Source organism: Corythoichthys intestinalis, chromosome 6 (genome assembly GCF_030265065.1).
Source record: "Corythoichthys intestinalis isolate RoL2023-P3 chromosome 6, ASM3026506v1, whole genome shotgun sequence".
NCBI classification, from domain to species: domain Eukaryota; kingdom Metazoa; phylum Chordata; class Actinopteri; order Syngnathiformes; family Syngnathidae; genus Corythoichthys; species Corythoichthys intestinalis.
In genome coordinates this window covers 24,965,900-24,979,116 of record NC_080400.1, presented here as the reverse complement: position 1 = coordinate 24,979,116, position 13,217 = coordinate 24,965,900, and the positions used below count along the sequence as shown (strand labels likewise).

General features: G+C 37.4%; 1 protein-coding gene across 3 annotated transcripts in view; it reads left to right on the top strand.

Annotated features, from left to right (window-relative positions):
- The window catches only part of LOC130916975 (protein jagged-2), a 123,859-nt gene that overhangs the window by 70,670 nt on the left and 39,972 nt on the right, over positions 1-13,217 (top strand). For all 3 annotated transcript variants that reach the window (XM_057837986.1, XM_057837985.1, XM_057837987.1), the window contains 2 exons: positions 1,238-1,295; positions 7,354-7,602. In XM_057837986.1, coding sequence (XP_057693969.1) covers positions 1,238-1,295; positions 7,354-7,602 — 307 coding nt within the window. The remainder of the gene's footprint in view (positions 1-1,237; positions 1,296-7,353; positions 7,603-13,217) is intronic.

Sequence of the window (13,217 nt, the reverse complement as noted above, 5' to 3'; positions counted from 1 at the left end):
TTATTTTGACCAATTATAAAAATATTTTTTTTTGGTTCATTTCATTCATTTTTGTTGCAGTTTTATTGCTTTACAACTTATAAACTTAACTTAAAAATTTTAATCGTTTGACACCCCCTAATATATATATATATATATATATATATACATTTGACACCCCTAATATATATATATATATATATATATATATATATATATATATATATATATTAGGGGTGTCAAATGATTTAAATTTTTAATCGAGTTAATTACAGCTCAAAAATTAATCGTAATTAATCGCAATTAATCGCAGTTCAAACCATCTATAAAATATGCCATATTTTTGTCTAAATTATTGTTGGAATGGAAAGATAAGACCGAGATGGATATATACATTCAACATACGGTACATAAGTACTGTATTTCTTTATTATAACAATAAATCCACAATATGGCATTACCATTATTAACATTCTGTTAAAGCAATCCATGGATAGAAAGACTTGTAGTTCTTAAAAGATAAATAAAAGTAATAAATAAAATATATAAATATTTATAAAAATTTATAGAAAATAAATAAAAGATAATAACTAGTACAAGTTATAGACATTTTATATTAAAACCCCTCTTCATGTTTTCGTTTTAATAAAATTTGTAAAATTTTCAATCAAAAAATAAACTAGTAGCCCGCCATTGTTGATGTCAATAATTACTTCCACAATGCTCATGGATCCTGAAGCCTATAAAATCAGTCGCACCCAAACGCCAGAAGAGGGCGGCAAAACTCCGAAAAACACAACAAGTACACCTTTCCCTTTGCTGTCCTTTTAATATGTTTGAGCGGGGCATTTGTGCGTTAATTGCGTCAAATATTTTAACGGGATTAATTTTAAAAAATAATTACCGCTCGTTAACGCGATAATTTTGACAGCCCTAATATATATAATATATATATATATATGTGTATATATATACACATATAGGAAAGTCAATTACATGCAATGACACCTTTCAGACACCAGGGGGGGGCTTGCCCCCCCCCCCTTAAAATCCGCTTATGCCTTATACTCTGTATTTTTTAATGAACATTTTGGCATGTTACAATTCCATATTTTTACTCATTGCCTAAATTGACGCCGCTTAGCCAGCCTCTCCCTGTTAAAATGTATTGGACATCTTGCGTCGTCAATGGCAGTTTATGTTGGCCCTGACTGTGTTAAAACACTGAAATGTTGTTTTTTGTGTTCTCCCTTGACAGAAATCTTTCTCTTTGGTGTTAGAGGCTCAGGATGATGACAACAGCACATCACAACCAGGTGCAGTACATATGTTTACTGTTTATCTATAAGAGGTATAGTGTATATGTTATAGTGGCACATGTACCTAACGAAGTTTTTATACCCAGCATTGTAATGAGATGCATGTGTGGTTGTAAGAATGTCTGATCACACAAGGTGAGGAGGTCCCTCTTTCATTTCCTGCTCATCTGCTCTGTTGTTTCTCCTCCTAATCGGGAAAAGCTGCATGACACTCAATGTATGCTTCTTGCTATATATAATAGCACGCCACACACATTGATGGCGTCCTCATTCCTGTCATGCCTCCGCTTTTTTTCCCACCTCCTCCTGGTGGATGGAGCAATGTCTTCATCCCCAAAAAGATAGCGGAAATAATGAGGGGTGGGCTCACATTTCCACCGCCGTTCTTCACGTCTCCTTGTCTGAGCGGCTGACAGCTTCCAATTCTGCCACCCAAGCCCACCTAACACGGGGCGTCGTTCCATCAAGAGGGGATTACCGCCGTACCTCTCAAACTGCCCTTGACGATATATTGTGAAAAGATATTAAGTTCTTGGAGGACACAATGACTTTGAGTAAAATAGCGGCGGCGTTATTACGCGAGGTCTATTTAAATTGGGTTCAACTTTTCATCACTTTTGATTTAATAAGATGCTGAACGGCAAGTGGCAATGTCAGAACAAGTAAAAGTAACGTGCTGTATTTACGAAGTTCCATTTTGATACATTCTGTCAGAGGAGTTTTAATCAAGTTGTTTTTGGCCACCGATTTTTATTTTTGTCTTGTTCTTAGTCTTTTGAACCAAAATACTTGTTTGTCTTAATCATATTTTAGTCATTTCACAGTGTTTTCATCTCCGTCTAGTTTTAGTCGACGAAATGTCATCCAAATTTCGTTTAGTTTAATTCAACAGTTATTCAAAATATTTTCGGCTGTAAAATTCAAAAGTTTTAGTCCAAAACTAACAACCATTTTGAATAATAGACGAGTAAATATTGTAGCGTCTACAAAGACAACGCCTTCTTCGTGATGATAATACACACTTAGCAGGAAAAGCAAGTATATTACCGTTTTGGCCCGAGTATAAGACAGCCCTGTCTGAAAAAACACTTTTTGAACGCCAAATTAATTTTTATACATTAAATAATTACAGTACATCTGAAACAAATGATTATAAAAATATATTTGAGAGAAAAAGCATGTTATATTGCCTCATTCAAATCTTAATATCTGAACATTTTAATATGTAAAGTGCAATCATATTCGTAAATGAATGGCTTCTGATTTTTGAACTGTAAATAAACCAATCTATTGTGATAAAACAACAAAATTGCAATAACTGCATTAACCATCAAAGTGAAGTCTAACTGTAACTGTAGTCGAAACAAATCTGAATAAGGAAAAACATTGCAATAAAATAATGCAAACTGGTTAAACTTGAGAGTAGCTGAGATCTGTCATGACAGAACATCGCTTCAATGATATCTGGCGCCATCTAGCATCGTGAATGGGTATAATGTCTAGAATGCAAATATAAGACGACCCCTGCTTTTTCAGTCTTATTTCAATGCAAAAAACACCGTCTTATATTCGGGCCAATACGCTATTTTCAATTAAACCACCTAGAACCCACGAACTGTGTGTGTAAAAAAAAAAAAAAAAAATGTTGTCTGAGCATTTAAGAGGATGCGCGCCACGCTAATGTTGGTGCTAATGCTAACACAAATGCTATACTAACGCGATAAGTTACATTTAGTGTGTTATGATCACTCGGCACAGACCTTTAAAGGCTAAAGCAACATTGCCTATTTGCTTTTGCCAAGATAAGAAAACAAATCTTCCCATGTTTTTCCAAACAAGCAAGATGCAGAACAGCCTAGCTTGAAACACATCCTAAACTCCGGTGAAGAGTGTGAGGGAGAGGCGCAGCACATTTCACCTGAGTGACACGAGTCACACGACACAAACACTGCTACGATGTAAGCTGACGCACTCCACGTACAATATGAAAATGTCACGCTGACTCACGCGTTGTGCACATATGGCAGAAACTATGTCCGCATTTATGTCTCATTGTCGTCTCATCAGGTGAAAACTAGCATTCATTTCGTTATGTTCTAGTCTCCCAAGCCATGTTTTTAGCTCGTCAGTGTCACGTCATCGTCATGAAAAAACTACTCGTCAACGAAATATTTTCATTATCATCATTGTTGACGAAAACAACACTGGTTTTAATTGAGTGCCAATTCTTTACAGACTTGAAGGAAATTTTCCCAACCCGCCCTTTAAATTTTGGATAGTCCAACGAGAAAATTCTGAAACTTTTTATGAGTAAATTGACCAAATCTAAATAAACCCCTAAGAGACAAGAATACTTGAACACGTTTTATGAAAAAAACAAGAACAAAGGTCTGGAGTATTTTGCTGTTCCACAGCCTGTATGTACCGTATATCCTTGTTACCATAACCTTTTTGTCAACCCATAGCAAAGCAAAATTGAAGATGAGATCTTGTTCTTGTCTCATTTACATCTCTGAGAAGTGAATAAGCAATAATCGAGTCCAGAGTGGTTTTCTCAAATTTGTCTCATGAGAAGCAAGTCTCACAGTGAGCATTACACGAGGTCTTGAGAATAGTTCTACTTGCTGGCACGATTTCTCAATAATGTCTCACAGCTGTCTCCTTTCAGATCTCCGCAAGTGACAACTATGAGATCTTGTGTTGATCTCAAATGCCTCTCAATTTGATCTCCTTACTTGGAGTCGCGATCTCAGTCATTTCTCAGTGAAAGATAAGGATGAGCAAAGTATTTATTTTTTTAAACTTGCCTCAAAGCTTGCCAAGCAAATATTTCTCAATTTGCTCTCCTTCAAAACTGCAATTGATCATTTTGGGTTTTAGAGATTCTTTCCTTGTAAGAAAGAGTAGTGTCCGCTCTGACATGTCCAATCACATCTTAATTCATCTCGTGCCAAAATCTGAAAAATAATATCATCAGTCAAATAATTAAATAACATCTGGTTCAATGTAAAAATTAGAGATGTGACCAAAAATTTGGTGCTGAGAACTATCGGCTGCTACAAACGCATTATCGTTTTTTTGTTTTAAAAAAACGAAAGTTTACCACAAAATAGTGTGAAGGACCGTAGTCCTCTTGTTTGATGATTATTACATGAAGCAAAATAAAATAAATTTGCTTCATCGCTGCTACACGCTCTTTCTGAAGTTGCTTTCCATTGATGTGCCGCGTCACATTGAGCACTGTGCATCTGTATGTTGCTCAGTGCTAGAGAAGTCGTTCCCCAACCCATAGGTTGTGAGTTCAATTCTCCCTCCTGATGAATTAAAGTATCCTTGAGCAAGACACTGAGCCCCACTTTGCTGTGTCACCAGAAGGTAGATAAGGATATAGTGTCAAAGCACTTTGAGTGCCTCAAAGGTGCTATACAAGTATAACTTCACTTTCAATTATGAGAATTTCTACTCTCAAATATTGCTCAAAACTGTTTTCTCAAATCAATCTTCTTTGTCTTAATGATGTCTTTACTCATTTTGACTGATTACTTGCTCCTAAGTGTACCCTTAGGAGCACAAATTCAGAAACAAATAAGCAGAGAATGAGATAAATTTGAGATTATCAAATTCATCTCACGAGACGAGATTAAGCAACAGATGAGTAGCTAATTATTGCTATGGGAATGTAGAAGAAGAAAGCAGTGAATAACTGTTCAGTTCCAGTGTAACATCATACACTTTTCCATGAACAAATGTATGTCCTCGTTGCTATTTTTAATATTTTCATAATATAGTTAACCCTAATTCAATGTCTCACTGTACTGTACCACTTGCAACCCTGTTATGCATATGATCAGAATAAACAATTATTTTATTTTTATCTTAATTATATAAATAGGTTTGCCCCCTTAGTCAGCAGTAACAGCTACACTTTACACAGGGTAGGGCAGAGCAACTTGCTTATTTAAATGTGGTGCCCAGAAGAGATGGTTGCTCTGAGGATAGTAGGGATGGACTTATTTGAGAGGGGGGGTCTTAAAGTTTGGTTCGTAACGTGCGTTATATTTTGTGTTTGTTTTTCAGGAACCCCAGTGAGCATCATTGGGTGGACGAAGTTGGAACGCGCTTTCGCTGTTGAGTCATTTTTTTCAAGCGGTCGCTCAATCGTTGCAACGCAACGTGCATTCCGTAAACATATTCCCCTCCTGCGGTCGTGTTCCTGGCCGGCAGTCGATTGTTTCATGGGTAAACAACTTCAGGGAAACGTGTGGTGTAAAGAAAAAGAAACCTCGCCTCCCACGAACAGCAAGGTCACCCCAAAACATTAAAGTTTTGAGACAATCTGTTTTGAGATCTCCCTGACGGTCTGATCGCAAACACGCATCTGTTCTTGGGTTGTCTGCTTGTTCTATGATACAAATCCTACACGAAGAATTGAAATTTCATCCCTACAAATTAGCTGTGGTGCAGGAACTTAATTCACGTGATTTTATTGCTCGCTTGAAAAAAATGCCTCAACAGCAAAAGCGAATTCCAACTTCATCCACTCCATGATGCTCACTGGGGTTCCAGAAAAATAAACACAAAATAAATAACACATGCTAAGAACCAAACTTTAAGCCCCACCCTCTCAAATACGTCCATCCCTACCATCCTTAGAGCAACTGTCGCTTCAGTGTGCCAAATTTAAATTAGCAAGTTGCTCTGCCCCACCCTGTATAATACTGGTAGGTGTGGTTGCCAGAATTTACCATTTAAAAACAACAGGAAAACCATTAAATACACGTGAAAACAGTATACCGTAATTTCCCGAATATAAGGCGCACCCGTGTATAATGCGCACCCCAAATTTACTTGTAAAATCTAGGGGAAATAATTGTACCCGTTTATAACGCGCACCCTAATTTTAGCACCAATAAATAGAAGAATACAACAAAACAGAGCTCGTGTACAGATTACAGAGATGTCATTTTACTGATTGGTGAAGCACAGCACAAGCATAGCATATTGGTAGTTCAAAACATTACCATAAACTGACAATATTTACGGTAATAATATGATTTGACAACTTCTCCAACTTACCAGAATCTAGGCGAAAACAAAACAGATGTGACTTTTCTTTTAAAGGCTGCTGTATAACTTGCTCGTTTCATCATGATGAATAAATGTTTCTTCCATGGATTGATACGGTAAAATGAAAGTGAGAACGTAAGTTGGAAATCCGAGAGAGCTCATCGCTGTCGACACGACAGTAACAATAGGAATTATTGTTATTTGGGTTTGAGTTTCCCAAGGGACAGATATAGTTGACGGACACACACAGAAGGTCTGTGTTGTTACATTTGTTATGGTGCGAGTTGCGGAGCAGGAATAAACGTTGACTCAAACGAGTTCAAGAAACGAAAATCTGTGCTTTATGAGGAGTGAAAAAAGCAGAATTTAACACAGACAAAATCATTCGGCCGATCAGAGTGAAGTATTACTGAAACAAAATGGTGATGTCACGTACCGTAATGGTTGGCATCGGATCACCGCATACGTTTCTTCAACACAACGTGGCCGTGTCAATAAAAAAAAATAAAAAAATCAGTTTATATATATATTTCTGTCTCCACCCATGTACTCGTGTATGATGCGCACCATGATTTTACAAGTTGATTTTGGGGGAAAAAAGTGCGCGTTATATTCGGGAAATTACGTTAGTTCTCCTGTAACTGTAATTTTTACGTTAGATTTCTGTGGATTTTTTTTTTTTTTCTACTGAAAATCATGGCAGTAAAAAAAAAAAAAGTGTTACACATATATAGTTTTTAGTCATTTTATGTAAAACAAAGAAAACTGCAAAAAAATATACTGTAATAAAAATTTAATAAGCAAGCCAATGATAGTTTCTCGGAAAACCAGAATAGTAAAAGACGTATTTTTCAAGAAACCAAAATATCCTCCAATTCTGGAATGACCGATGTACAGCATAGAGATTAATGATGTATTATAATATAATATGGCCTCCATGTGTCTCTTGTGTAAAAGAGGTTTGCTTTCTTCTCCCCTGCTCCCTCAGATCAGCTGATTGAGCGTGTTCTTCTCTCCTCCATGTTGAATCCCGGAGACCAGTGGCAGGCTTACCGCCATCACGGTCGCTCCTTCAGCCTGGAGTACCGCCTACGCTTTCGCTGCGATTCCAACTACTACGGGCCCTTCTGCAACAAGTTCTGCCGGGCCCGCGACGACTTCTTTGGACACTTCAACTGCGATCCCAGCGGCTCCAAGGTCTGCATTGAGGGCTGGATGGGTCCTGAATGCAAAGAAGGTCAGAAACCATGTCATGTCGTTTTCTTAAGTATTATTTTTAGATATTTTATGTTTTTATATGACTCGAATGTTTCAGCACCGGCTGGTTTGGTACTTTATTTCGTTGTACATGTTACTGTACGATGACAGTAAAAATTCTATTCTAGTCTAAAGAATAATTTTTTTCTATTCTTACTCCTAATTCCTTTTTCTGTATTTTTTCTTACATTTTAAATACTGTATTTTTAAATTGATACATTTTTTTTGTTATCCAATTTTTTTTGTATAATTTGCATTAAATTTAAATGTTCCCTAAATCAACTCTGCATGTAATATGGGTTAAATCCCCAATTTAATGACGATAGAATATTCAATTTAAATTATGATTTTTAATTATGTTTAGGGTTGTCAAACGATTAAAATTTATAGTCGAGTTAATGACAGCTTAAAAATTAATTGTAATTAATTGTAATTCAAACTATCTAAAAAATATGCCATATTTTTCTGTAAATTATTTTTGGAATGGGAAGATAAGACGGATATATACATTCAACATACCGCACATAAGTACTGTATTTGTTTATTATAACAATAAATCCACAAGATAGCATTAACATTATTAACATTCTTTCTTTTAAAGGGATCCACGGATAGAAAGACTTGTAGTTCTTAAAAGATAAATGTTTGTACAAATTATAGTAATTTTATATTAAAACTAGGGCTGTCAAAATTATCGCGTTAACGCGCGGTAAATTTTTTTAATTAATCACGTTAAAATATTTGACGCAATTAACGCACATGTCCCGCTCAGACAGTATTCTACCTTTTGGTAAGTTTTACAGCAAGGCTTTTTGTGCTGTCTAACAGCGAACTCTTGTGGTCGCTTTGCGACATGGTTTATTGTTGTCTTGCCAGTTCAATATGGCTGCAGGACGTCTCGAGCTGACGCCTACGTTGTAATCTTGTGCTTATATGATCCTTGGACAAGATTTGTCCGTAAGTATGGTTGTTGTAAATAATGCACATATTATGTTAGTAAGCGAAATGTTATATTTTTTGTATGAGACGCTTTTTGTTTGTTTTGTGAACCTGTATAGCGTGCTAAGCTAACAGTGTTGCTAATGCAATGCGTGTGTACTTTTTTTTGTAGTTTTACGACGGTCTAAAGAGGACAATGGTTTGAGGCCATTTCATCAATAAATCAGATGAAAAAGAAAGAAGTCTGATTATTATGGCGTCGTTCACTAGCTGTCTAGCTTTGGAAAAAGTAGACGCTTCGGAGTGAGGACAGCATAGACAGATTTAAATGACAGTAGAGTGAAATGCCCACTACAGTCCTTATGTACCGTATGTTGAATGTATATATCCATCTTGTGTCTTATCTTTCCATTCCAACAATTTATTTTACAGAATATATACATAATTTACAGAAAAATATGGCATATTTTATAAATGTTTAGAATTGCGATTAATTGCGATTAATTACGATTAATTAATTTTTAAGCTGTAATTAACTCGATTAAAAATTTTAATCGTTTGACAGCCCTAATTAAAACCCCTCTTAATGTTTTCGTTTTTATAAAATTTGTAAAATTTTCAATCAAAAAAATCCCTGCCGCTCTTCCACAGTGTCTTTAATTATGTGAAGTAGTAACTGAAATACACCACAAGGTGTCAATGGCGAGTTTTAAATTACTTAGAAATCAAGCCAATGAGTGTGTTTTGTCCCTTGACTGACGCCGTAGTTCCCAGTTTACTGGTCCATCCACGGTCATTTGAGTGCTGGCTTCACAGCGTATGAGACCTCTGATAGTTTGTATATTGTGACTAAATATTGCCATCCAGTGTATTTGTTGAGCTACAGACAATGTTTGAATAGAGTGTGACCAAAGTCTGAGTAAGTTTTATGTGTATTTTGCATAGCTATTTTGATTGGGAATTAACTTTTTTTTTTTGAGAGAGAAAGGAATATTATTTTTGTTGCGCTTTCACTAAATTATACTTATGTTTGTTGTGAAGGAGTTGCCGAAGCTTATGCACATAAATGGTGTGGTCCAAAGATCACTTGTGTCCACTCGCCTTTCTCTGCCTCTTAGCTCTCAATGTGCAAAAAATGGCTTCATTGTAATCTGTTTGAGGCAATGCACGAGCAGGTCGTTCCATGCATGCGTTAAATGCGTCAAATATTTTAACGTGATTAATTTGAAAAATTAATTGCCGCCCGATAACGCGATAAATTTGACAGAGCTAATTATATTACAGTCTATATATTTTAATAAACGGTTACTACTAGACCATATTTTTAAAATGGTGTTATTCTTAAGTGATGAGAGAAGTAAAGCGGCAGTTTACCAGGCCTAAATGCAGATTCAGGGGTGTAAAGCAGGAATTTCATGAAAGATGATACATTATCGATTCTTTTCACAAAAATACAAAAATTCACCAATTCTGCCACAATTCAACTCGAGGCCCTTTGATCGATTTAACATGATTTTATGTACATATACAACACAAACATAATTCACCCTAAGCGATATAAATCACAAAGCAATTTTTTCGCATTGAGCAATAGTTTGCTGAAAAAATTTACACATTTAAATAAAAACAATTCTTCCTGACAAAACAGCATACCGAACGATGACAATATTGATCAGTGTTTTGCGTTTTGAGTCATTTGATTGGATTGTTGCTTTCACTCGTGCGGTGTGGCTCAATGGTAGGATTGTCGTTCCCAACTCTGAAGTTGTGGGTCCGATTCTTCACCCTTGTGGCCTCGTCTAAGTATCCTTGAGCAGGAAACTGATCCCTTCGTTGCTCCTGATGTTGCATCATCAGTTGGTAAATGAGGATATACAGGTAGTCCCTGGGTTACGACGTGTCCGACTTATGTGATTTTGACTTTGCGACAGTGAAGTCTCGTCCAGCATTCTGTCTCCAGTCGTGTTTTTTTTTTTTTATAGTCGTGTAAACAATACCTAGCTCTTGCCATGTCAGGATCCCCTCCTCCCCCAGCATCGCCGCCGTCCTGCAGCTCCTGACGGTATCGGGTCCCACCTGCTGTCATCTCGGAGCGCTGATTTCGGCTTGGGAGTGTCATGTCCCCTACCCCAACCTGCGGTTCTTCCATGGCCAATGCGCCTTTTTCGGACTTCACACTTCCTTGTTTTCATGCTGCTGCCGCTGCTTTTTCAGGCACTGACTCCCCTTGCGAGTCCCGATCCGTTTTTTTTTTTAGTTTGGACGGCAGGCTAGCGTTGAGAGGCAACACTGGCGACCTGAGGGGCCATGATATCCCCCCCTCTCTCGCCTCCCTACTCTTTCCACAGCGCCCTTTTCTCACAGCAAGGCGACTCACTCGCGAGTAAGGTCTGATTTTTTTTTTTTTAAAGCCCCAATAGTCATTCAGTATAACGACATTTAACACACGTACCTCACATTTTTTACTTGATCTTATTAATATGACGTATAATACATGTTTTTGGACAGTTATTTTGGATTTAGAGGTACTTAAAGGGTTAATTCTGATTTACGTGGAAATTCGGGTTACATCACCAGCCTAGGAATGGAACTCATTCGTAAACTGTCGTGTCAAAGCGCTTTGATTGCCTTCAAGGTGGGAAGGCGCTATATAACTCCATTTACCAACCAATCCATGTATTAATTCAGATCAATACTGTATATCGTTAGGTGTAAATCACCAATTTAATAATGATACGATATCAATTCTTTGAACAACAATAGGATATTTGCCGATATTGCAAAGTCTGCTAGCTTCAATTCGACTCAAGGCCCTTAGAACGATTTGATCAGATATTGTATATATCATTGTATATCAGCATTTAACACCAACAGAATTCACCTAAAGCAATACAAAAGGGCTGTGAATGGGTCAATAATGCTATTTCAAGCAGTGTGCATCAGACAACAAAAGAGTGATAATAGAGCTGTTTTCCTAGTATGTTTCCTGACCAACTAATTGAGTCACCACTTTTCTCATAAAACCGCCACTGACAATAGAACATTTGCATTTGAATGGCTTATCCTCCACCTGTGTGTGTGTGTGTGCGTGACTCATCAACTGGATATGAACTCTGTGACCACAAAGCTTTTGTGTCTGTGTTGCAATGGCACAAATTACATAGAGGAAACCAAAGCGGAAACTGTGAAAAAAGAAAATGTAGTTAGTTTAAGGACATCCTGCAGCCATTAGAACCCTAGCCTTGCCTCGCCTCATCACACTTCCTCCTCAGCAGGTCGCTGATTGGGTGGTGGATGGGCAGGAAAACTGAAAAATTAGCTTGGCTGTGGCCACTTTCAATGCCTGATCATTATGAATTAGATTGGGGGGCCAGTTACATGGTGACTCTCCGAGAAGACAAAAAATTTCATGTTTGCATTTATATGGGACCGTCTCCATTCGAACAATGTTGCAATTACGCTGTAAAACGATGTAGTATTCATGCCAGGCCCTAGGGGGGAGTGCAGATTTACAAGGCGACAGCAAATGATGCACTTTGACTCCACCAAAGTTCCTCAGCCCGGAAAAAAATGTGCCTGCCCACGCGAAGTGATGGCATTTTTCTTTTATTCAAAAAGGCACAAATATGGAAACATTCAACATATTTAATTTAAAAATATTGTTAAAACCGTAAATTAAAGCCGAAATTCCACCATATTTGCTGTTTTTAATGTTAAGTAGCACCTCTGCGCACGCCCAATGTGACATGTACGAGTTCTGACGTTATCGCCGCGGGAGCCTTTGATATGCATGTGGAGATAGCCCCTCTCAATGGCCCGCAATCGAATTCTTCCACTTTGGAGGCAGGATTCAGAATATTTCGTCTTCGCCAAGACCATATGCACGCGAGGCAACTCCGCAACACAGTCATTGCGTCTTCGTGTCGCAGAGTCGCCATGTAAACTGCCCCTGGGATTAGGGACTTGGGTGAAAATGTTTTTTTTTAAAGCGAAGAGTTGAATGGCATTTCTAATTATTTTAAATCATTGGTTACCATTGATGCTGCTGGATGTCCAATTCATATTGACAGGGAAAGGCACTGTCAATGGCACTGAAAAAAAAAAAAAAAAAGATCGCTGCCAGCCCATTCCAGTCAAATAGATGTGAATTTTTCTATTAACGTAAATGACAAGCTATCGATTATTTAGGTAATCGATTAATCTATCAATCAGCTGCGGTGTCACAGATTACTTGAAAAAGTAATTTCATTACTGATTACTGACTCCTTAAAAATTAATTCAGTTACTTTACTGATTACTTTATTATCAAAGTAACGAAGTTACTTTTTTAAGTTAATATTTTTCTCCCTTTGCTGCCTCAATATAAGAATGACAACAGAAAAATGTCATCACATGTAATTGACTTTCCGATAATTTAATTTAAAGGGGAAGATTAGAATTTTTCCACATAAGGTTTAGGGGCAGTTTACATGGCGACTCTGCGACATGAAGACGCAATGACTGAGTAGCAGAATTGCCTCACGTGCATGTGGTGTCGGCGAAGACAAAAAATTCTGAATCCTGCCTCCAAAGTGAAAGAATTCAATTGCGGGGGCTTGAGGGGGGCTGGCTCTGCATGCATATCAAAAGCTCCTGCCGTGGGTCCCGCGGCGATAA